The 22,253-nt window shown below is 39.6% G+C and overlaps 1 protein-coding gene across 1 annotated transcript in view; it reads right to left on the bottom strand.

Annotated features, from left to right (window-relative positions):
• Positions 1-1,386: 1,386 nt before the first annotated feature.
• Positions 1,387-22,253, bottom strand: part of PPP1R36 (protein phosphatase 1 regulatory subunit 36) — a 35,451-nt gene continuing 14,584 nt past the window's right edge. The window contains exons 4-11 of the mRNA XM_043980205.1: positions 18,218-18,315; positions 18,054-18,120; positions 14,886-14,984; positions 9,869-10,003; positions 5,393-5,435; positions 4,130-4,308; positions 3,854-4,042; positions 1,387-2,082 (exon numbers count right to left, since the gene is read on the bottom strand). Of these exons, the coding sequence (XP_043836140.1) occupies positions 1,896-2,082; positions 3,854-4,042; positions 4,130-4,308; positions 5,393-5,435; positions 9,869-10,003; positions 14,886-14,984; positions 18,054-18,120; positions 18,218-18,315 (997 nt within the window). The 3' untranslated portion in view covers positions 1,387-1,895. The remainder of the gene's footprint in view (positions 2,083-3,853; positions 4,043-4,129; positions 4,309-5,392; positions 5,436-9,868; positions 10,004-14,885; positions 14,985-18,053; positions 18,121-18,217; positions 18,316-22,253) is intronic.

Genomic DNA, 22,253 nt, shown 5'->3' with positions numbered 1-22,253 from the left:
TCCATTGCCACTTCCTCCACGAATTTTCCTTAGTTTTCCTAGTGAAAATTGATCTTTCTTTCTTGGAATCTTCTTTAAAAGTGTTATCATATGCAATAGTAATGTTCTATTTTTTATTGGTCATATTTATGTATGTGTCTTAATAGGAATGTGCTAATGTTTAACAACTCGCTTCCCAGGTCGGGGAGAGGGGGAGGGAAGGAGATACAAGAAACATTTTACATTTAATTTGCTTTATTTAACATTTTCTCCATCACTTTCTCAAGCCTAGACAATCGACAAAAACAATAAATCAGGGGGCAGCTAGGTAGCCCAGTGGATAAAGCACCAGCCCTGGATTCAGGACCTGAGTTCAAATCCGATCTCAGACACTTTACACTTACTAGGTGTGTGACCCTGGGCAAGTCACTTAACTCCCTTTGCCTTGCCAAGAAAAACAAAAACAAAAACAAAAAACCAATAAATCAATTCCTGATTTGTGAGCTTTGTTGATTTCTGAGGTGAAAATGCTTCCACTGAAAATTTAACAATAGGCTTTGGAGAGCCAGTTGAGCTGCCTCCAGCACATACCTGCTCCCCTAGTAGAATGTAAACTCTTTGAGGGCAGAGACCTCTCTTTCCTATCTCCTTCAGTGGCTGGGCACAGTGGTCTGGACTTAAAAGGTGTTTAATAAATGTTTGTCAAATTTGAATTGTCCCTTCTGAGGGAGGGACCATGTGTTGTATTCTTACATGCCAAAGGATAGGTGTTAAATAGAAGCTCAGTTAATATTTATTGATTGAAAAAAATCTTATAAACAAAGTTTGTGATCATGTCACTTACTCTGTCACAAATCATCATTGTGAATAACACCTTAGCCCATTCAAGGTTCTCCCTAGGCTGGTTTTAACCTGACCTTCCAGCCTATCTCCTGCTACTTCTGTACACATACACTGTGTTCTATTCAGACTGTACTATTTATTCTACTCCAAACATCCCAAGCACCTCCACGTCCATGTTTCTGTTCCTGCCTTTTTCTCTGCCTGGAGTCCCTCTTTATCCCATTATCCCTCTTTCCCCATTATCCCCTGCTCCCCCATATCCATCCTGAAGGCCCAGTTCAAATGATACCTCTTCCATGAAGCCTTCTCTGCTCTGTCTCTTCATCTGAATTCCCATAAAGCTTTGCTTAAACCTATCTGGTGGCACTTTTCTGCATTCTACCTTTTATTATACTTCTTCAAATTCATATCTTCTCTCCCCTAATGCATGCTAAGTTCTTTGAGGGCAGGCACTTTGTACCTTTCACAAGTGCTTTACACATAATAGATGCAATACACATTTAATGATTCAATGAAATATGTTCCAAGGCTTTAAATTGCATAATATTTATTTCATCCATAAAACAATGACTTTCAAACAAAGGTATAACAGAGAAATAATTTTAATATTAAAAATTAGTCTATTTTAGCTTATTTAATAATTCAATTATTTTGTTCATAAGAAAAAATAAAATATATATATTCAAAAGAAATTACTCACCGTGAAACAATAATAAAATTGCCCTTATCATTACATTTATCAAACTTCCAAATGTGGTACTCTAAATAATCACAAAATAATTATGAAAGTCAACAAATAGCTAATAAAATTCTCGAAACATAGGTTTAAATAAGTCCATCTCAATTGCTCTCTGGAAGAACTAGGAAAAAATTTCAGTCAAAAATTTGCTTTCTTTCTCTGGCATGCTCTTATAACCACTATCTTACACACTGTAGTTCTTGGGACATCTAGTGAGGTTTAAATTTTTTTAATCTGATTACAAAAATAAGGAGACATCAGAATCACATGCTTGAAGTTAGCAAATCAAAATAATTTACTTCTATTGGAACCAAATTATCGAAAGGAACAGCAGTTATTTAATCAATACTCCTAGAGGACCTAGTGCTTTCATAGCTAACTCTAATGTCTCTTGAACCTTGGCATTATTTTCAGTTATCAGAGAAGCATTTCTCTTTGTAGGCTCTGGGTTCTGTTCTTGTTCACTGGGGAGGAGGGTAGAGGTGTTGAACAGACTTCGAGGTTCCCCTAAGATGCCAACTCTGTGTGGAAAGAATAATCAATATAAGTAAGCTGAAACTACATAGCAGAGGACTGAGGTTTTCAATATCAAAAATAATTCCCATTTCAGTAAACCACTGCAATGAACTTTCAGAGAGACTGCTCAAAAACACAATCTACCCACAGGAACTTTTACTAGAATTTCCCACATTTCTTAGTATTATAATTAAGGATACACATGACATCATTTAAAATCAGTGTGGAATCTGAGGAACCACCAAATATACTGGTAGAAGTATTAAGGGGATACAGTGGAGTGGTGATCACATTCGTTCAATCACTCCTCACCCTACATACTGACCCACTCATATGACCTTCCCCAGAATAAATATTTGTTCTCCTTACTTAGATTGTAATATTAAAGAGATGGCACAGTAGATAGAGCATCAGGCTTAGAGTGAGCGAGACTCACTTTCCTGAGTTCAAATCCAGCCTCAGACACTTACTACCTGTGTGGTCCTGGGCAACTCACCTAACCCCATTTGCCTCCATTTCTTCATCTGTAAAATGAACTGGAGAAAAGATCATGACAAACCACTCCAGTATCTTTGCCAAGAAAACCTCTAATGGAGTCATGAAGAATTGGAAATGACTCAACAACAATAGTCTTCTTTTTGCTAGCTCCAAGATTTCCCTTCTCCAATCCCATGGGACTTCACAACTCATCAGAAGTTGGGTTCCTCCTCTAGTCAGTGAACTGACTTTTAGCATGACCTATCATCATTTTCCATCCTATCTTGTTGCCTCCTTGCTGAATTCCTCAAGGGAATAATCTGGACACCCATAAAGGGTCCTGACATGGCCACATTTTTACAGTTAGTTTACCATCTAGTTATCCTGCCTTTTTCTAGGAAACTTTGTGTGAAAAGTCAACCCTTTTACATGCATACAAGGAACTGAATTCCTATTTTTCATCAAAACTTTTTGCCTTCAACCTGATGTCTTTGTTGTTGTTCAGTCATTTCTAGTCATGCCTGACCCTTTTGTGACCCCATTTGGGTTTTTCTTGGCAAAGATACTGGAGTAGTTTTATAGATGAGGAAACTCAGGCAAAAAGGGCTAAGTGACTTGCCCAGGGCCACAGCTAGTGTCTGAGGCTTGATTTGAACTCAGGAAGATGAGTCTTCTTGATTCCAGGCCCAGCACTCTATTCACTGCAACACCTAGCTCAACCTAATTTCTTTCAAGTCAATGCATCCATGCTGACAAGGATGGCTAGCTATAGGCACTATAAAGTTCAGTTCTTGCCTGATCTTCTTAGTTGGCAAGGATTCTGCTCCTCAGGTCTCACATAATACTGTTTTTCATCTCTCTGATGCATGTATCACATAATGATTTTGCTTTCTAGTTACCTGCACTGGTCTTATCTTTTTTTTTCCTTTTCTTTTTTTTTTAGTGGGGCAATAAGGGTTAAGTGACTTGCCCAGGGTCACACAGCTAGTGTCAAGTGTCTGAGGCTGGATTTGAACTCAGGTCCTCCTGAATCCAGGGCCAGTGCTTTATTCACTGCACCACCTAACTGCCCCTGGTCTTATCTTCTTACTAAACAAAGTTCCATAAAACTTGGGGGCCGTGTCTGATTTAAACTTTGTAACATCTCCCCAGCCCAAAGGCTCTGCAAATCAGTAGGTAATTTCTAAATGTTTCTTGAAATGAATTGGAATAGTGAAAGGTAGAAGGGATCTAACCATAAATCCCTGTGACTACCTCTTGTCTCTGGTTCATCCCACATCTACCATGACTGTCACTTACACTGGCATGGCGACTGAGTCATAGCTGACCAATTCTTTTTCGTCGGACTGTTGGGGGCCACTTATACGGCCACGGCTCTTCTCAAAAAGATGCTGAGCATGCTCTTTAGGGGAGGGCAGAAGAGTAGATAAGGCTGGAGAGCGCATATGTATAGTTGTTTTTATTGCAGGACGTTTGGCCATCATCCTCCTTCAGGGAAAAAAAATATGAAGCATCAGTTTGACTGTTCTGTTTTATGATTTCCTTGTAAATAGGGAAAAACTAATAAGGTTGTACCTGAATTGCACAAAAGTCATTCTTCTCTTTTCCTCACCAGATTCTTCATCCTCCCGCCTCCTTCTTGCACTATTGAACATATTAGTTCGGAAGAGCCTACCGATTTCTTCATCAATCTCTCTTAGGTACTCACGTCGGAAGACTACCCAAGCCACGTATGTACAGAAGGTGAAGAAGGCCTGTGATGAGAAAGGACGGTCTCAGCTCACAACTGTGATAAGGCCAATTATTGTCTCCAAAGAGTTGTGTGTGGTAGAAAGCTCATCAGACCATTGGACGGCCCCATCATCTCCATGAAATAGTGTACCGGTTAACAGGTTAACGCTTGTTTTAAAATTATGTTTGCATGCATTCAGTTCACTTAGGTGACTGCAAAAAATAAAGCACTGGAAAAAATTTTTAAATATGACTCTATGTCTCATGTCTCTCATGTTTTCTTCCTGTAGCAAGCCACAGAGAGATCCGGCTCTGCATTGGTGAAGGAAGTACACACCTCAATAAAACTTGGATACTTAAAATTACTGAGATAAATTTGGACTGAGGAAAAGTTCTGATGGAAGAGGCTAAAAGGGTTAACAGATAACCTATCAACTGTAGCTAAAAAGGGCTTAACAGATAACCTAAGACTTGATCAATAGTAGTTAAAAGGGTTAACAGAGAAACTAAGGTTTGTGTTCTTACAGTAACCAAGAGGGTTTGTCCCTATCAACCCTCACCATCAACAGAGACAGTAACTAGGGACCATTAACCATTAATAGCCATTAATATTCCTAGATGACAGGACACCTAGAAACCAGATCTTAAGTAAAGAGATACTATCAACACAGAGACCCTTTGGGTCTGACAAGTTTAAGCATGTCTTTAGGAACATGTGCAGAAAAGACCAAATGTGTCTTTAGGTTCACCTTATGACATGTAAACCCCAAAAACCCACCTCCAGGGAAAAAGGTACCTGCCTTGGAGGTTGTCTTGGGACCCCAGGAAGTCCAAATTAGGATAAGACCTCCCATGAACCTCCCACAAGGAGACTAAGATAATGAGGAGATAAACCACTTTTTCGTACTATAAATATAACCATTTTCAGCCCCCTATTCGAGACACCTTTCTCCTTTGGGTGGTCTCCCTGTGGTCACTCACAGTATTGCAATAAAACTTGGGAAACTGATTCACTGAGTCTTGTAATTCTTTGGGATGCCTCAGGATCAATTTGATCCATTAAACCCACCCCCTCCCACATCAGTTCCCCCAATGTGCCTTTCTTACCTCAAAGAACTTCCAGTCTTTTTGCGTGTCTGAAACTTTTTCCCTGAAACATAAATAAAAATCAATGGTTAATGCCAACACCTTGAGCAAAAAAGAAAAATAAAGCTGATATCAGAAAATAAACAATATCAGAAAATAATCCAAACAATTAAGTCATCCCCTCTAACGGACGCTTTCTTCCGAAATCTTGGCCCCTTCTCTATATACTTACACGGCCAGTTGAATACCATAAAATTGTTTGATCTCAGAACTTTAACTAAGGTGAAGTGACCAGGGCTTTGATCCTAGGGTGGTCAAATTTCAAGGTTGTGGACAACACTTTCACTCCATCTGGCAGAAACAACAAAGCTCAGGACCTAGTTAGCAAGAATACTTAGTTTAAACAGGAAGCTGCCAGATGGCAAGAAGAGGCAGGCTCTCCCCTCACCTTATCCACACATCTGAGACCCACCTAGCTAAATTCTGTCACCAGGTTGGCAGCAGTATTATGCAATTTTTTCCATAGAAATTCTCTCCCTTTAATCCCCTACTTTAGGGTAGGGCAGGGTGTCCCAGGGTCTCTATCTCCCTCCTCCTTAACCCAAGGCATGCTTTATTTCATTCATGCCACCTGTCCCAGAGCATGGTTACTATTTTATATGTGTGTGTGTGTGTGTGTGTGTGTGTGTGTGTGTGTGTGTGTGTGTGTGTGTGTGTGTGTATTTGCAGGGCAATGAGGGTTAAGTGACTTGCCCAACGTCACACAGCTAGTAAGTGTCAAGTGTCTGAGGCCAGATTTGAACTCGGGTCCTCCTGAATCCAGGGCCAGTGTTTTATCCACTGTGCCACCTAGCTGCCCTTACTATTATATATTTAATCCACATTCCAACTTTCAATATGTTGTCAATAAGAAGAATTAACATTTTCAGCAAATCTTGAGTAGCTGAGGCTCTCTAATTTACTCAGATCCTGCCAGCTCTTAGAGGGTTCTGATCAAAAGTCAAAGAATAAATGTTTTACTTAGACAAGCCTGGGTGGGGAGACCTCTGTAAACTTTGGACACTGTAGCATGGTACAGGCTTTATGAAGGAGTCATCAGGATTGGAAGTTGTTGTTGGGAGGAATCAGAGAAGGAGAGTTAGGGGTTAAGAGTGACAAAGAATGAGAGATAAGGCACAGGATGTGACGGTGGTTGTGGGCCATGAAAAGAAGAGAAACTGAAAAGGGAACCTAATATTCACTTTCAGTGCATCAAAGTGAGGCTAAGAGAACCTTCTCTCACCTACATTAGGTAGGAAAACTTATATTCTGTCTTTTTAGGCAGACTCTGCCCAGGAATCATTGCAAGGTCACTGTTGTGGAAAATGAAGCTATGTCTCTGTTGCGTTGTACCTCACTATCCTCTTCCCTGAAGGTCCACTGGATTCTGGCCCAGCCTCAAGGAAACAGGTTCAGGCTATAGTTATCTGCTTGCCCTACAACAGCCCAAGGAGGCAGAGACCAGACCCAGGTCATTTGGAGACTGATCTGGGGTTGCAATCTACCCTTTTTAGGTCTGAATATCTTGTTAGGTCCAGGATCCCCGGGGTAACCTTGGAGTTTCCTTATTGTGATAACCTCTGGGTTGGCCCTGGAATTGAACCAGCATCCCCAGAAATTTCCCTGAATCCCTTGGAACCCCTTCAACCAGAAAGTCTACTTGCTGCACTGGCTCTTAAGGGTCTGAATCCATTCCCTGCCAGCCCAAGGTATCACTGCTTGCCAAGTATTAGGATTACCAAGAGAGGGACATAATTTATAGGGACTTCACTTCCTTCTAATACGGTTATGATCTTTGTTGGACCAACTTATATGCATCAAATCCTGGTCCTAAATCATTTCAAGTCTTTCAGGGGGGGAAATATTTTTGGGGGGAGTATTTGCTGTCAAATACATACATACATACATACATACATACATACATACATACATACATACATAGAGAGAGTAAGGGAGAGAGGGAGGGAGGGAGGGGGAAGGGAAGAGAGAGAGAGAGAGAGAGAGAGAGAGAGAGAGAGAGAGAGAGAGAGAGAGAGAGAGCGCGCAAGAGCACACACATAAGAATTTCTTTGGGGTAGCAGATAGATAATCAGACTTTCTTCTATACAGCCAAAAACTACTCCCTAACCAAAGTTCTTGTGTGGCATTTCAGCACTTCCACTTCCTCTGCCAGCTGAAACCAGAGCCCACAGGGGCAAGCATGCAAAATATAGGGGGTGGGGTGGAGAGAACCTGGAGGGGAAAGCAGGGAGGGAGGGCAAGGGTGGAGGGGTGGATGGCACGAGAGAAACAAATCAAACTATGTTTTAGGAAAGCAATGTCCACTTGTATTCTGGGAACCAGTTTAGAGCAGCCCTTATTTTAGATGACCTAGTTTTGCCCATTCCCAAAGCATGTGGAGCAGCATAGGCATCTGTTTAAAGCTGGAAACAATGACAGTAACAGCAGAGAAGAAAACAACTTCCTTTTTAAAAAAACAAACAAAAAACCCAATCCTGGGGACACACAAACCTCTCATTCTTCTCTCTCTCTCTCTCTCTCTCTCTCTCTCTCTCTCTCTCTCTCTCTCTCTCTCTCTCTCTCTCTCTCTCTCCCCCCTTTCCCCCTACTCTCCTCTCAATTTTTCTCCCACACATTCTTCTTCCCTTCCTCCTCTTCTCTCTCCTTTCCTCCCTTCTCTCCCTCCCTGTCCTTGCCTGCCTCCCTTCCCCCTCTCCTTCCTCTCTCTCCCTCTCTCTCTCTCTCTCTCTCTCTCTCTCTCTCTCTCTCTCTCTCTCTCTCTCTCTCTCCACAAAGTTACATAATTTTCTGTTTCCTCTTAAGGCTTTTTAGCTTTTCATTGTCCTTTGTAGAGGCCAAGGACACGGAGTTACAGAATGTGTGCCCTTGGGTTTCCCTAGGTACTACTATGGTTTCAACCTCAGCGAGTTCAAACAGGGCTCCTAAGAAACAATATATTTCCTAGCTGCGATCTGAACCCCACAGCAGCTGAACAGAAGTCTGGCTGGTAGTAAAATTAGAAATAGGAATTAAGTTTCTTAGGTTGTTTCAGTGCTATTTGTTACTGTAAACTCTATTTTACTGAGTCCATCATCCTTCATCAGACCCTTACCCACAAACATTTTTATTGAAGGCGATCCCCATGAGAGGGTGCAGGGCTGTTAATCTGGAAGAGGTTCAGGGCCTAAACCAATCTCCCTCTGTGATTTCCAGCCTTCTCTCCTAGAACAACAATCCTGTCAAGATGAAATCAAGTTAAAGTGAACATTACAAACAATTAGGAGCTGACTTGATGTGTATTTTTTTAAGCACCAGTCATCAGTGCTCCTCGCCTGATGTCACAGCATCATGAAGGGGTGATGCACAATGTGTGGTCCATGTAGGTTTGGGTGATTTGTTCTTTAGGGTTGAGCTGACAAGGCTGCTCATGCTATGGAGCAATTTTCTAATTTTGCTAAGAAAACGCAAATACATTTTTCTTTAAAAAAGAAACCACATAAAGAAATCATAAGAACCTCTGAGAAACCAAAAATTCAAAGCCTTGAAACTAGAAAAGTCAGACCCTCCTAGTTCTAGAAAGACACAAAAGCACAAAAATAACACCCCCAAAATTGCTAGTTTCAATTGAAATTTCTGTGAAATCTCAAATTCAGCCTCAGAGAAGATGAAAAATAGCAAATGTAGGGCCAGCCCAACATTAAAATTACGTCTATTAGAAAGGGAGAAAAGTCAGAAGATATGCTTGAAAAAGCACTCCTAGGGATGTTAGCTTATTCACATCGTGTGAAAGTTGAATTAATAATAATGTACTGACACCAGCTAATTACATGGAAGGCAGACACTATTGTATGGCTCCTACTCTTTCTAAGAAGTGAGCTGGTCTCTAGGAAGTAGGAACATTAAGTACTATGGGGAGTAGTGTCCTCTAAATAATGGGACTCTCCAGGTTGGTAATTCTGTTGATGGTTAGCTATCTCTAAAAATCTGGGCCAACACATGAGAGAAAAAGTGAATAAAAATGAATGGGCTTAGAGGAATGATTTTTAAAAGTCATTAAATTTGATGCTATGAATTAATTTAAGTGTATAAATATTTGCTAAACAAGTTAACTTGGCTGTGTTGATGTTCACTGTTAAAATTTAAACAAAACATTTAGGTTAAGAAAAAACCCAGGGTTTGAGCAGATGGAACTACATACAGTCATAGATTCCACATTGTGGAGGTCACTGAGATGAATGTAGGCATTAAAAAAAGAGTTCTGGAACTACAATCATAAGAAGACCTGAATTTGAATTCTGGTGCCACTATTTACTACTTGTATGACGTCGAACAACTCAGTTATCCTCTGGACCTCAGTTTATCTGTAAAATGAAAAGGCTGGACTGGGATGATCTCTAAGGGCTCCTGGGACTCTAAAATGCCTCAAACTACCTAATTTTTAAAAATATATTTACTTACTTTCCACATGCCATGTGATGCTTGTCAGGCATTCCCAAACCTAAAACAAGGATACAATATTTCTGCGCAAGGTATTTCTGTGACTCTTGTAACCTCTCAATAACTAACTCCATCTCCTTTTTCTCTATATGGCTCCTGGAAAAAAAAAAAAAACAAACCACAAGTTAAAGTTAAAACTCCTTAATTGATAAGAATTATAGCAAGTCTGAAAGACCAATATGAATTAGGGTAAAAGCCCAAGTTATGGGTCATTTTGAAAGATATACAGGTTTCCAAGTGTTCAAATAACTCCATATAATAATAATAGTAATAATAATAAATTGTGATTATATAACACAAATTGCAAGGCATTTTCATCACAATCACCTTATAAGTAAGGTGTTACAAATATTATCATAGATTCTTTTTTTTTTTTAAAGAATGAAACGTTTCCCACTCCATTTATTTATTCATTCATTCATTCATTATTTATTTATTTATTCATTCATTTGTGTGTGTGTGTGTGTATGTATGTGTGTGTGTGTGTGTGAGGCAATGGGGGTTAAGTGACTTGCCAGGGTCACACAGTTAGCAAGTGTCAAGTGTCTGAGGCCAGATTTGAACTCAGGTCCTCCTGAATCCAGGGCCAGTGCTCTATCCACTGCGCCACCTAGCTGCCCCCGTTATCATAGATTCTTATAGTTCGAAGGATCCACAGGAGTCTCCATAAGGAAAGTCTGTCAATAAACATTTATTAAACCCCTACTAACTATATTGCAGGTACTTTGCTAAGCACAGAGGTTATCAGAAAGAGGCAAAAGATAGTCCCCCTGCCCTCAAAGAGCTAATAATCTAATGTGGGAGACAACAAGGAAACAAATATATACAAAGCAAGTGAGGATAAAGAGGAAATAATTCAAAGAAGAAAGGCACTAGAATTAAGAGGAGTTGGGAAAGGTTTCTTGTAAAAGATGAGATTTCACTTGGGGCTTAAAGGGAGCCAGGAGGAGGAGATGCATTTCATGCCTGCAGAATATTCAGAGAAAATGCTTAGAGATGCTGAGAGACAGAGTATCTTGTTTGTGGACCGGCCAGGATATTGTCAATGATCAAAGAGTACTTCTCAGGGAGTAGAGTATAAGAAAACTAGAAAGGTAGGAGGGGGATAGGTTCTAAAGGGCTTTGAATGCTAAACAGAAGATTTTGTATTTGATCCTGAATGTCATAGGGGGCTAGTGACATGGTTGAACCTGTGTGTCAGGAGAATCACTTTGGTTACTGAATGGAGATGGATTGGAGTGAGGAGAAATCTGAAACAGGCAGATCTAAAAGGAGGCTATTGCAATAGTCCAGGTTGAGGTGATGAGGGCCTGCACTACACTGGTGGCAGTGTTAGAGGCGAGGAGACATATTGAAGAGGTGTTACAAAAGTTAAATCTACAGGTCTTGGCAACATATTGGATATGGGGAGGGGGGTGGTAATAGTAAAGAGTGAGGATGGTACCTAGGTTGTGAGCCTGAGGGATGGGAGGATGGTCTGGCCCTTGATGAACATATACAGGGATAGTGAGGAGGTTTTAGGGGGAGAGATAAGTTCCATTTTGGACTTGTTGAGTTTAAGATGTCTATTGGACATCTAATATGAGATATCTGAAAGGCAGCTGGAAATGTCAGATTGGAGGTCAGCAGAGAGGGTGGGCCAGGATAGGTAGATTTGAGAATCATCAGCATAGAGATGGTAATTAAATGCAAAGGAGCTGGTGAGATCACCAAGTGAAGTAACATAGAGGGAGAAGAGGCAAGGGTTCTGGAGAGAATACCGTGGGACACCTACGTGTGTGTGTGATCTGGATAAGGATCCAGCAAAGGAGACTGAGAGGAGGCAGTGAGATAAGTAGGAGGACCACCAGAAGAGAGTGGTGTCCTGAAAACCTAGAGGGAAGAGAGTGTCAAGGAGGAGAGAGTGAGGATTGAGAAAAGGCCAATGAATTGGCAATTAAGAACTCACTGGTAAGTTTGGAGAGAGCAGATTTTAAGGAGAGAGAGAGAAGGGGGGGGGAGGTAGAGGGAGGAGAGGGGAGAGAGAGAGAGAGAGAGAGAGAGAGAGAGAGAGAGAGAGAGAGAGAGAGAGAGAGAGAGAGAGAGAGAGAGAGAGAAACGAGGCACCTTTTGTAAATGACCTTTTTGAGAAGTTTAGCTACAAAAGGCAGAAGAGATATAAGATTATAGTCATTGGGGATGAAAGGATCAAATTAGGGTTTTTTCAAGTGAGGATGGGGGAGATATTAGTATAGTTATAGGCAGGAAGGAAGGAGCAAATAGACAGGGAGAGACTGAAAATAACTGAGAGAGTGAGTCAGAGGAGACAAGATGGAATGGAATGATTTAATCAGGCAGAAGGGTTAGCCTTGATAAGGAGTAAGGCCACCTCATCACGTGAGGAATGGGTTAAAGGAGGAGATAGTGAAAGAAGACAAATGAGTGATATGAGATGAGGAAGAGGGAAGGAGAGGAAGTTCATGGAGAACGGCTTCAATTTTTTTCTGTAAAATGTGAAGCAAGGAAACGGTGGGGAGGCTTGAGGAGGAATGAAAAGTTTTTGAAGAGTTACTGTGGAAAGTGGGATAGTGAACTGATAAGAAAGGTGTGGTAGGATTGCCTAGTAGCTAGCAGTGAGAGCCCAGTTAAAGTGGTATAACATAAATTTGAAATGAACTCAGGCAGAACGGTTGAGTCATTTTCTCTACTTCTTTTCAGTAGCATGTGTAAGAAGGAAGTACACAATGGAAGTCATCCAAGACTGAGGCTTAGCAGAATGCAATTAGCAAAATGATAAAGGAGCTAGGGACTCAAGAGAAGAGGATAATATAGAGTTGAACTGATTCACCAAGGGATCAGGATGGGGAGAGAATGGCTAGTTCAAGAGATATGGACTAGGAGAGAATTTAGGTGTCAAGGGATTAGAGACCACTGTGGATGAAGAGTAGGGTTTGATAATAGAAGGCAGAGGGGGGCAGCTAAATAGCACAGTGGATAAAGCACCAGCCCTGGATTTAGGAGTACCTGAGTTCAAATCCGGCCTTAGACACTTGACATTTACTAGCTGTGTGACCCTGGGCAAGTCACTTAACCCCAACTGCCTCTCAAAAAAAAAAAATAATAGAAGGCAGAGGGAAAAGCCAAAGATTAGGGTACAATAAGGAGATTTCATAACTCTTGAATATGGAATTGGTGCGTGATAGCAACATCAAGGTTGTGATCATGGGAAGTGATTAGGCTGAGGAGCTCAGTGGTTAGGATGTAGAGTCAATATGCATGTTGTGAGTATGAGGACAGGAGTTGAGGAGAGAAGACATAAAGAAAGGGGAGTAACCTGAGGTCTGCAGACAAAGGTTTTTATACTTAATATGAACTCATTGTTATATATAGGCAGCTCTCACATTATGAACATTTACCATAATTTATGGAACCAGTACCATCTTATCTGAATGAAGAGCCTCTGCTGCCCCATCCCTCTGCTGAGAAAGCCCTTTCAGCCTCTTCATACTGCCATCCCCTTCTATTCCTGTGGCTCTCAAGTTCAGGGGAGCTTGGGAGTTAGGGATCTGAAAGAGGTGGCTCTCTTTGGGTAAGTTTGATGGTTTGATGTTAAAAATGAAGCAACACTTCAGTGTTCAAGAGTAGTACAGTAGAAGTAGGAGTAGACATTTTTAAAACGTCCAACAATACTTCCAATATTATGAAAATTAAAAATGCTACTGCTCTTCAGGCAACAATGGTACAGGCTATCTCCACCTTGAAAATGGATGGCTTCAGGGCAGCTAGGTGGCACAGTGGATAGAGCACTGGCCCTGGATTCAGGAGTACCTAAGTTCAAATCCAGCCTCAGACACTTAACACTTACTAGCTGTGTGACCCTGGGCAAGTCACTTAACCCCAATTGCCCCGCCAAAAAAAAAAAAAAAGAAAAAGAAAAAAGAAAATGGATGGTTTGGAGCACATTCCCCCTTAGAAACAGCAGTATAAATTATATTTCAGTTTTCAGACTAACCCATAAAAGTCTTGTTTAACTTACAAACAGTTATTAAAATAAGCAAATGGTTATTAAAATATTTTTTAAAGCCAGAGTCCAGGTTAAGAATCCCTGAACCAGACTAAGTTCCCAATTCTATGATCAAAGTCTGTTTATCAATATCAATTTTAAAATGTGCCTTATTTCTCTGAAGATATACAAAATATTCAACTTAACAGCAATAGCACACTGGCTGGCTTTAGTTCTTTCGTGAACAATTCTACTTGCTATATCTGTTGTTTGAAGTTTCTAATTTGAATCTATAGTTCTGACTACTACACTGACATGAAATATAACCCTCAAATGAGCTACATATTTGAAGGACTTTAATTGTAGCGGCAGCCATGAATTATTTATTAATCTGATCCTTTACAAACCTTGTCTCAGTTCTACATTTAGTTATCAAGAAATGCTTTTTAAATTCCTTAATGGGCACATAAGAGTTTGGAATTGTTCAAAGTATTTTGCATGTAAGAAACGAGTGCAGGTAAGAGTCCAAGGATATCTACAGGTTTACTGAAAAGGCAGCTCAGGCACATGGAAAGTTCCAATGGTTTGCCAAAATGGTGGTTGGTTTGGTATTAAGTATCCTGAAAAGTAACAATGTTTTTTCTCAGAATGTCATTTTTGCTCTGGACATTCATCTTTAGGATCTTGGTGGGCTTTTTATTCAGCTCACAAATCCTTTAAGAAGAGATTTCTGAATGTAGTTGCTTGAAAGAAGAAAACCCAAACAGAGAAATAAATCCCAGTGGACTCAGGGCAGTACCACTTGTCAACAAAGTAGCTCTCTCAATTATTCACTGTGTCTTAAGATTCACATGGTTCCCCCCTGTTGTAAGTTAACTTATCATATACCACATTTAAAAATGTTTTATAATATAAGCACTCTTCATATTATATAAAGATTATTTGAGGCAGTAACAAAGGCAAAAACTAGGAAGCAATAGATTGATTTTTACTTACGCCATGTAGCTTTTGGGTTTCTTTTCCAATGAAATTTTTTCCAGATAATGAGACAAGTAGTATAACAATGCCATGAGAAATTCATCAAGATTCTTATTCCTACAGAGAAATACAAAAAATGAACACTGTCAACGATTTCAGGTACAAGAATTCCTATTAACAAAACATACACGACCCTGGGCAAGTCACTTAACCCTCATTGCCCTGCAAAACATATGGCTAGTGAACAATGTGGATGCAATGTGGATTAAAAATAAAGGTGTGGGGCAGCTAGATGGAGTAGTGGATAGAGCACCGGCCCTGGAGTCAGGAGTACCTGAGTTCAAATCCGGCCTCAGACACTTAACACTTACTAACTGTGTGACCCTGGGGAAGTCACTTAACCTCAATTGCCTCACTAAAATAAATAAATAAATAAATAAATATAAAGGCACAAAAAGAAAGCCATGTGGTCAGACCTATTTTTAGGTAGACTTTATGAGTGAAATGACTTGGGTAGGGTTACATAGCTAATAAGTATAACTTCAGGTCCAGCACTCTATCATCTGTTATACTGTTGTGCCTCAGTGACTCATTTATCTTTTCAAATCCTACATTCTATAATGGTTGACAAGATAGGCTTATAAAGTAAAGCATTTTTGAGAGGAGATATTAAATACTATTTGTCATCTCCCTCAATATTCTTTAAACATAAAGGCAACTTAACCCACCACCCTCCAGTGTTAACTTTTTTCAGATTTCTGATTTTTCTTCCCTTCACTGAATTTCAAATCTATATCTTGTCACATTGTTCCCAGGCCATCCCAGCCATTTTACCATATACACCCTCTTTTCAATATGCCCTCATGTGGAATTAAAGATGTACATGTTGAGTTCTTCAATGTATGAGACAAGAACAAAGAAATACAAAATACATATCAATGAAAGAGATATAGGATCAGAGATTTAGATCCCAAGGGACTTTAGATGAATCAATCCTTTTATTGTATAGAAGAGGAAATAGAGGACAAGAGATGTTAAGTGACTTGCCCAGGGTCACATAGCTAGTGAGGTAGGATTTTAAATCCAGGTATTCCTCCCTCCTGGTCCAGGGCATTATCCACTATACCATATGAATGGGATTCATACATGAACACAAAAGCAAGATTGTATTTAGCAAATGATTACATTAAGACCTTGGTGATACAACTAGAAATTCCAGGGAGCAAAGAAAAATGTCCAGAATAGACCTACCATTTAGTTAATGTAAAATGAATAGTTCTTCAACCATAACACAACTGGCGAGCATTTTTCAAATACTATTTCCTGAATTTCAAATACCTGAAAAGTATTTATGTTATGGAGAGAGAAGAAGGAGATGGCTAGCAGGGATTATAATACTAATAATCATATTTATTTATCACTTTAAGGCGAACAAAGATGTTTTCCTCTATACAACCCTGTGAACTTATAGGTAAAAAATATTTATAGAAGCTCTTTTTTTCTGGTGGCAAATACTTGGAAATTGAAGGGATGCCCATCAATTGAGGAATGTATGAACAAATTGTGGTATATATTTTTGCTATTGTACTATTGTGCTATAAGAAAAGACAAAACAGGATGCTCTCAAACCTGGAAAGACTTACGTGAGGTGATGCAAATTGAAATGCATTGTGTACAAAGTAACAGCAATGCTGTGGGATGATTAACTATGAATGACTTAGCTATTGTAAACAATAAAAAAGGACTTATGATGAAGAATGCTATCCATCCCCTGAGAAAGAACTAATGATATCTGAATATAGATTGAAGCATTTTTTAAATGTTATTTTTTCTTGAGGTTTTTTGGCCTATTTTCTTTTACAATATGCCTAATATGGAGATGTTTTCCATAACATAATGTGTACATGTATAATCTATACTGAATCGCTTGCCTTCTTAAAAAGGGGATGGGGAAGAAGGGAGAGAATTTGGAACTCATAGTTTTAAAAATAGATGTTAAAATTGTTTTTACACGGTTAGGGGAAAATAAAATACTCAAACAACAACAACCACCTTGTGAGGTAGAAACTACAAATATCACTATTTAAGAAAGAAAAATGAGGCTCATAGAGATTCAGTTGCCTGTCCATGTATTACATAGCTCATAAGTATTGAAACCATAATTCAAATCTAGCTCCACTGATTTTTTTTTTAGATAATCAGGGTTAAGTGACTTGACCAGGATCACACAGCTACTAAGTGTCTGAGGCCACATTTGAACTCAGGTCCTCCTGACTCTAGGGTGGGTGTGCCTAGCTTCCCCAAGCTCTACTGATTTCTAGCAGAACCATCTTTTCACTTCATTAAGCTTTCACCTCCTTTGTTGTCCATTGCTTTGTCCTATTAACCACAATATTTTAGTTATATTGTGGGAAGATGGGGAAAAGGGAGTTGTCACAGAGAACATTCCCACAGGTTAAGTATAAATACAAATTACATTTAAGAGGACCCTTAAATAAACTTTTTAAAAAAAAAAATTTTTTTTTTGGGCAGGGCAACGGGGGTTAAGTGACTTGCCCAAGGTCACACAGCCAGTAAGTGTCAAGTGTCTGAGGCCGGATCTGAACTCAGGTCCTCCTGAATCCAGGGCTGGTGCTCTATCCACTGCGCCACCTAGCTGCCCCAAAATAAACTTTTTATTGTGCAGTCATCAGGCAAGTTAAAGACCCCTGATCCTCAATAAACAGAGATTTTTTAGCAAGTGGCTCTCTCTCTGTTTCTCTGTCTCTGTCTCTGTCTCTGTCTCTGTCTCTGTCTCTTTCAGAGACTTTAGCAGAAATGAGCATTATGTGAAAAGAGAATTTTTGATGGATCCTTGCCAACATATTCTAACATTCTATAAACATTCCTTGTCAAATAATCAAAATCTATCATAACATCATCCTGGCTTTTATTCTTAGTATCTTCTTTCTCTGGGCTTTAAAGGGAATATTGGGCCCAAATTATAAGGAGGCCCCACAGTATTTGTCACAATAGGCACAGATAATATAAGGCCCCTATCCTTCAAAAATCATAGGTTCATATATTTAGAGTTAGAAGGGCCCTTAGAAGTCATTGAGAGTTCAACCTCTTCATCACACATCATTTTCTTTTCATGAACCTTGCCATCACTTATCAATATGGGTTATTCCAGACATCACCACATACCTCATAAATGTTGTAAAGGAATAGATACGCTGCATTTCAGTGTCTTGTAATAAAAACAAAGCAACATCTGCAAATGAAGAAGAGAAAAAGCTGAAGACCAAGAAAAAAGTTGTGTTTCCAGGTAACAGCTGCAAAGAGGACAGATGAAAAAAATGCTGACTCACATTTAGCATCATCCAGAGTAACCTTGTCATTCTTTGATCGTTTATCAGTTCCTTTGGTTGATTTCTCATCTCTTTTAGTAAATCTCTTCTCAGATAACCTAATGATATTCAATGTAAATATTTAACAATGTTTTAGTTGTATTGAAAATCTCCTGAAAAAAATATAGAAGAGTGAATGAGTACATAGTAATGGGGGGGGGCGGTATTTGTGTGTGGTTAGCTTCATAAAGAATTCAACCGTGAAGGAGAGCAAGGACAATAGTAGGAGCAGTCCAGCTCCCAAAATTCCTTTCTATGGTATACAGGATATTTTTCTTCTTCAGGCTCTGAACCCCACATAGGTTCAGGAATCTTTGAACTGATGCCATCTGTTCCGTTTGGTCTCTTTGGAGATCTGGAATTCCATTAGGACAGAGCCACCACAGTCACTACTACCACCATCAACATCATCTCTGTTCCTCTGTCAATTAATTACTAGAGATCAGTTAAGTATTAAACTCAACTTTTTTTCTAAACTAAGTCCAGAGCAGAAGTGAACAGTAATAACAATAGCTCACATTTATATGAACCCTTAAGATTTACAAATTACTTTCTGGAAAACAACCTTATGATATAGGAAGTACACATTTTATCACCCCCATTTCACAGATAGAAGTTCAGAGAGAAGAAGTGACTTCCCCAAGATCAGACAACTAGTGTTGGTGACAGTATTTGAATCCTGGCCTCCCTGACTCATGTCTAATGATCAAAATTTCACTATGCCCCTAAAAACCATAATGACAACAAGGTACATAGAGTGGTTACAAGTTATATTGTTCTGAGAAGCTGAACTCTCCCAATATTCCTCTCCAAACAACCTTAAAAATAATGTATCAAATCGAATTCCGGAGCAGCGTAGCCAACAAAAGGTCAGGGTGAGACATTTTTCTAACACAAAACAATTTAAAGAGATTGGCAAGAGAGGTCTATGATATTGGGGTGGGGCTGGCCTGGAATGCACACAGTGACAACACCAGCTGAGGATCTTAGAGACTGTGGCAGTAAGGGGACTGGACAACTGGTCAGAAAGAAATTATGGGAGGGCAGCTAGGTGGCACAGTGGATAGAGCACCAGCCCTGGAGTCAGGAATACCTGAGTTCAAATCTGGCCTCAGACACTTAACACTTACTAGCTGTGTGACCCTGGGCAAGTCACTGAACCCCAATTGCCTCACTAAAAAAAAAAAGAAAGAAAGAAATTACAGGGTACTCTTATGCAGACACTGGTTGAAGAACTGGGTGCTGCTTAGAAATTCCATTACCCTTTATTACCCAGTTCTGGACTGCAGTTCAAGGGCAGAGATGATGAGTACCTGCAGGCACAAGGGAGAAGAGGCCCTTCCCATGTAGAACAGTGCCCACACCTCCCAGGATCCAAAAACTTACAGGCTCCCAGAATTAGCTGTGAAAACAGCAGAGCAAAAAAAAGCCTGAAGTTTGGGACAGAACCCACCTCCCTGGATCCCAAGATGAGCAGAGCCCAACTCTAACATAAAGTTCAAAGTCAAGAAATAGACTGGAAAAATGAGGAAATAATGAAAAAATAACCTGACCATAAAAAGCTACTATAGTGACAAGGAAGTTCGAGATCCAAACTAAAAAGAAGACAACAACATGAAACGCTTACAAGCCTCAAAGGAAAAAAAAAAAGCAGATTGGACACAAACCCAACAAGAATTCCTAAAAGAGCTAAAGAAAGAATTTTTTCTTAAAAAAAAAAAACAAGCAAAAAATGATTTAAAAAACCAGGAAAGATAGAGGAAAAAATGGGGAAAGAAATGAGAGTAATGCAAGAAAATTATGAAGAGACAATGAACAACTTGGTAAAAGAAGCACAAAAAAAAATGAAGAAAATAACTTCTTAAAAAGCAGAATTTGCCAAGTGGGAAAAAAGGTACAAAACCTCCCTGAAGAAAATAATTCCTTCAAAATTAGAATTGATAAGCAAATTAGGGGAAAAAATTACTTGCTAAATCTATGGATAAGGGAAGAGGCTTTGAGTGAACAAGATATAGAGAAGATCTGGGTGATAAAATGAATAATTTTTATTATATAAATTTTTAAAAGTTTTTTGCACTTACAAAAAAAGGAATGCAGACAAAATTAGAAAGCCGGAAACTGGGAAAATTTTTACAAAAAGTTTCTTTGATAATGACTTCATTTCTCAAATATATAGAGAACTGAGTCAAATTTACAAAAATAAGAACCAGTCCCCAATTGATAAATGGTTAAAGGAAAGGAACACATAGTTTTCAGAAGAAATCAACGCTATCAATAGTCAAATTAAAATTATCTAAAATTACTAATAATTAGAGAAATGGAATATTTGGTTATCCTTTATACTCGAAGAGGGCCAAAATGACATCACCTTGTCAAGGTCAAATTACAGTGCATCCAACTGTGGTAGGTCAAACCAATACAAGCTCAGAAGGCTCTATCACAGCTTGGGCACAAGTAGTCCATATGAATATTTGGAATGGAGATCTCTCTAAATTTATGCATCTAATGTTTCTTTTGAGCTACTGCAATTCTGCTTCATACATTGAGAAAGGACCTCATGGTCTGGTACTTATCTTGCCTTATCTTCAAATTCTTTCTAAGACAATTCAAGTGGAAGCAATTCAGTTTCCTGGCTTGCCAGTGGTAGACTGTCTGGGTTTCACAGTCATACAACAATGAGGTTAGCGCACAATAGCTCCACAGACCTTCAGTTTGCTAGGCCGTCTAAAACCTCTTCTCTCCTACACTTTCCTACGGAGGCTCCAAAAACACTAAGCTAGCTCTGGCAACGCATGTGTCAACCTCATCATCTCTGTGTATAGCCCCGGCAAGTATCACTGCTAAGGTAAGTAAACGTACCAACAATATTCAAAATGTCTCCATTGTATCTAATGTAATACATGTATGGATAGTGAAGTGCTGATTTGTGAAGAACTTCTCGGTATTAATTGTCAGACCAAAATGAACACAAATGCAGAAAATCGATACACACTCTGTTGCATCTTAATCTCAGGTGCTGCACTGAGTGCATAATCATTTGCAAACAAAAAGTCACGTACCAACTCTCCCTCCACATTAGTCTTGGCTTGTAGCCTTTTCAAGTTAAATAATTTACTGTCAGTGAGTTGCTGAACTTGATTCTTTTTTCAACCTCATTGAAGGTGTCTGACAACATTGCCAAAAACATCATACTTAAAAAGTATGGGAGCATGCGCACAGCCCTGCTTTGCTCTAGTGGTGACTGGAAAAGCTCAAGAGCACTGTCCATTATCCAGAACTTGTATGTCATAGAACTGACATACAATACTGATGAACTTTTCTGGGCAACCAAATTTTATCACAGTTTTCTACAAACCCTCACGACTGACAGTCATCAACAAATGTGTACAGACTTGTTCTACTCCTGGCATTTCTCCTGGAGTTGTTGGACAACAAACACCATAGTGACCATTCTTTGGCTGTTTCTGAAGCCAACACTGGCTCTTGAGTTGGTGATCATCTTCCAGATGAAGGATCAGCCTATTGAGGCAAGAATCTTGCCATCGATGACTAAGAGAGAGGACAACCCCCCTCCACCACCCCTCGCTATGATTGTCACAGGACAGCCTATTTTCCTTTATAGAGATGGACAATGGAGGCATCCTTGAACTCCTGGGGGATGATCTCCTTTTGCCCTGTAACCTGGAAGATTTCAGTCAACTTTTGTATGAGCAGTGGACCCCCTGCCTTGTAAATCTGAGTTGGAATAGAATCAGCACCAGGCACTTTGCCACACCAGAGGAACCTAATGGCATTCAAAACCTCTTCTTCAATTGGAAATCTGGCTAGCGAGGGATTGACTTCAACCTGAGGTAAATGATCAGTGGCTTCAGCATTGATTGATGACAGAAAACTATGGAAGTGTTCAGCCCATCTCTTCAGGATCATATCCTTATCATTAATCAATGTGGTTCCATCAGCACTGAGCAGCTGAGTTACACTATAGATCTTTGGCCCA

Source organism: Dromiciops gliroides, chromosome 2 (assembly GCF_019393635.1).
Source record: "Dromiciops gliroides isolate mDroGli1 chromosome 2, mDroGli1.pri, whole genome shotgun sequence".
Taxonomy (NCBI): domain Eukaryota; kingdom Metazoa; phylum Chordata; class Mammalia; order Microbiotheria; family Microbiotheriidae; genus Dromiciops; species Dromiciops gliroides.
Note: the sequence above shows the minus strand (reverse complement) of the source record. Positions and strands in the feature narration are given on the sequence as shown.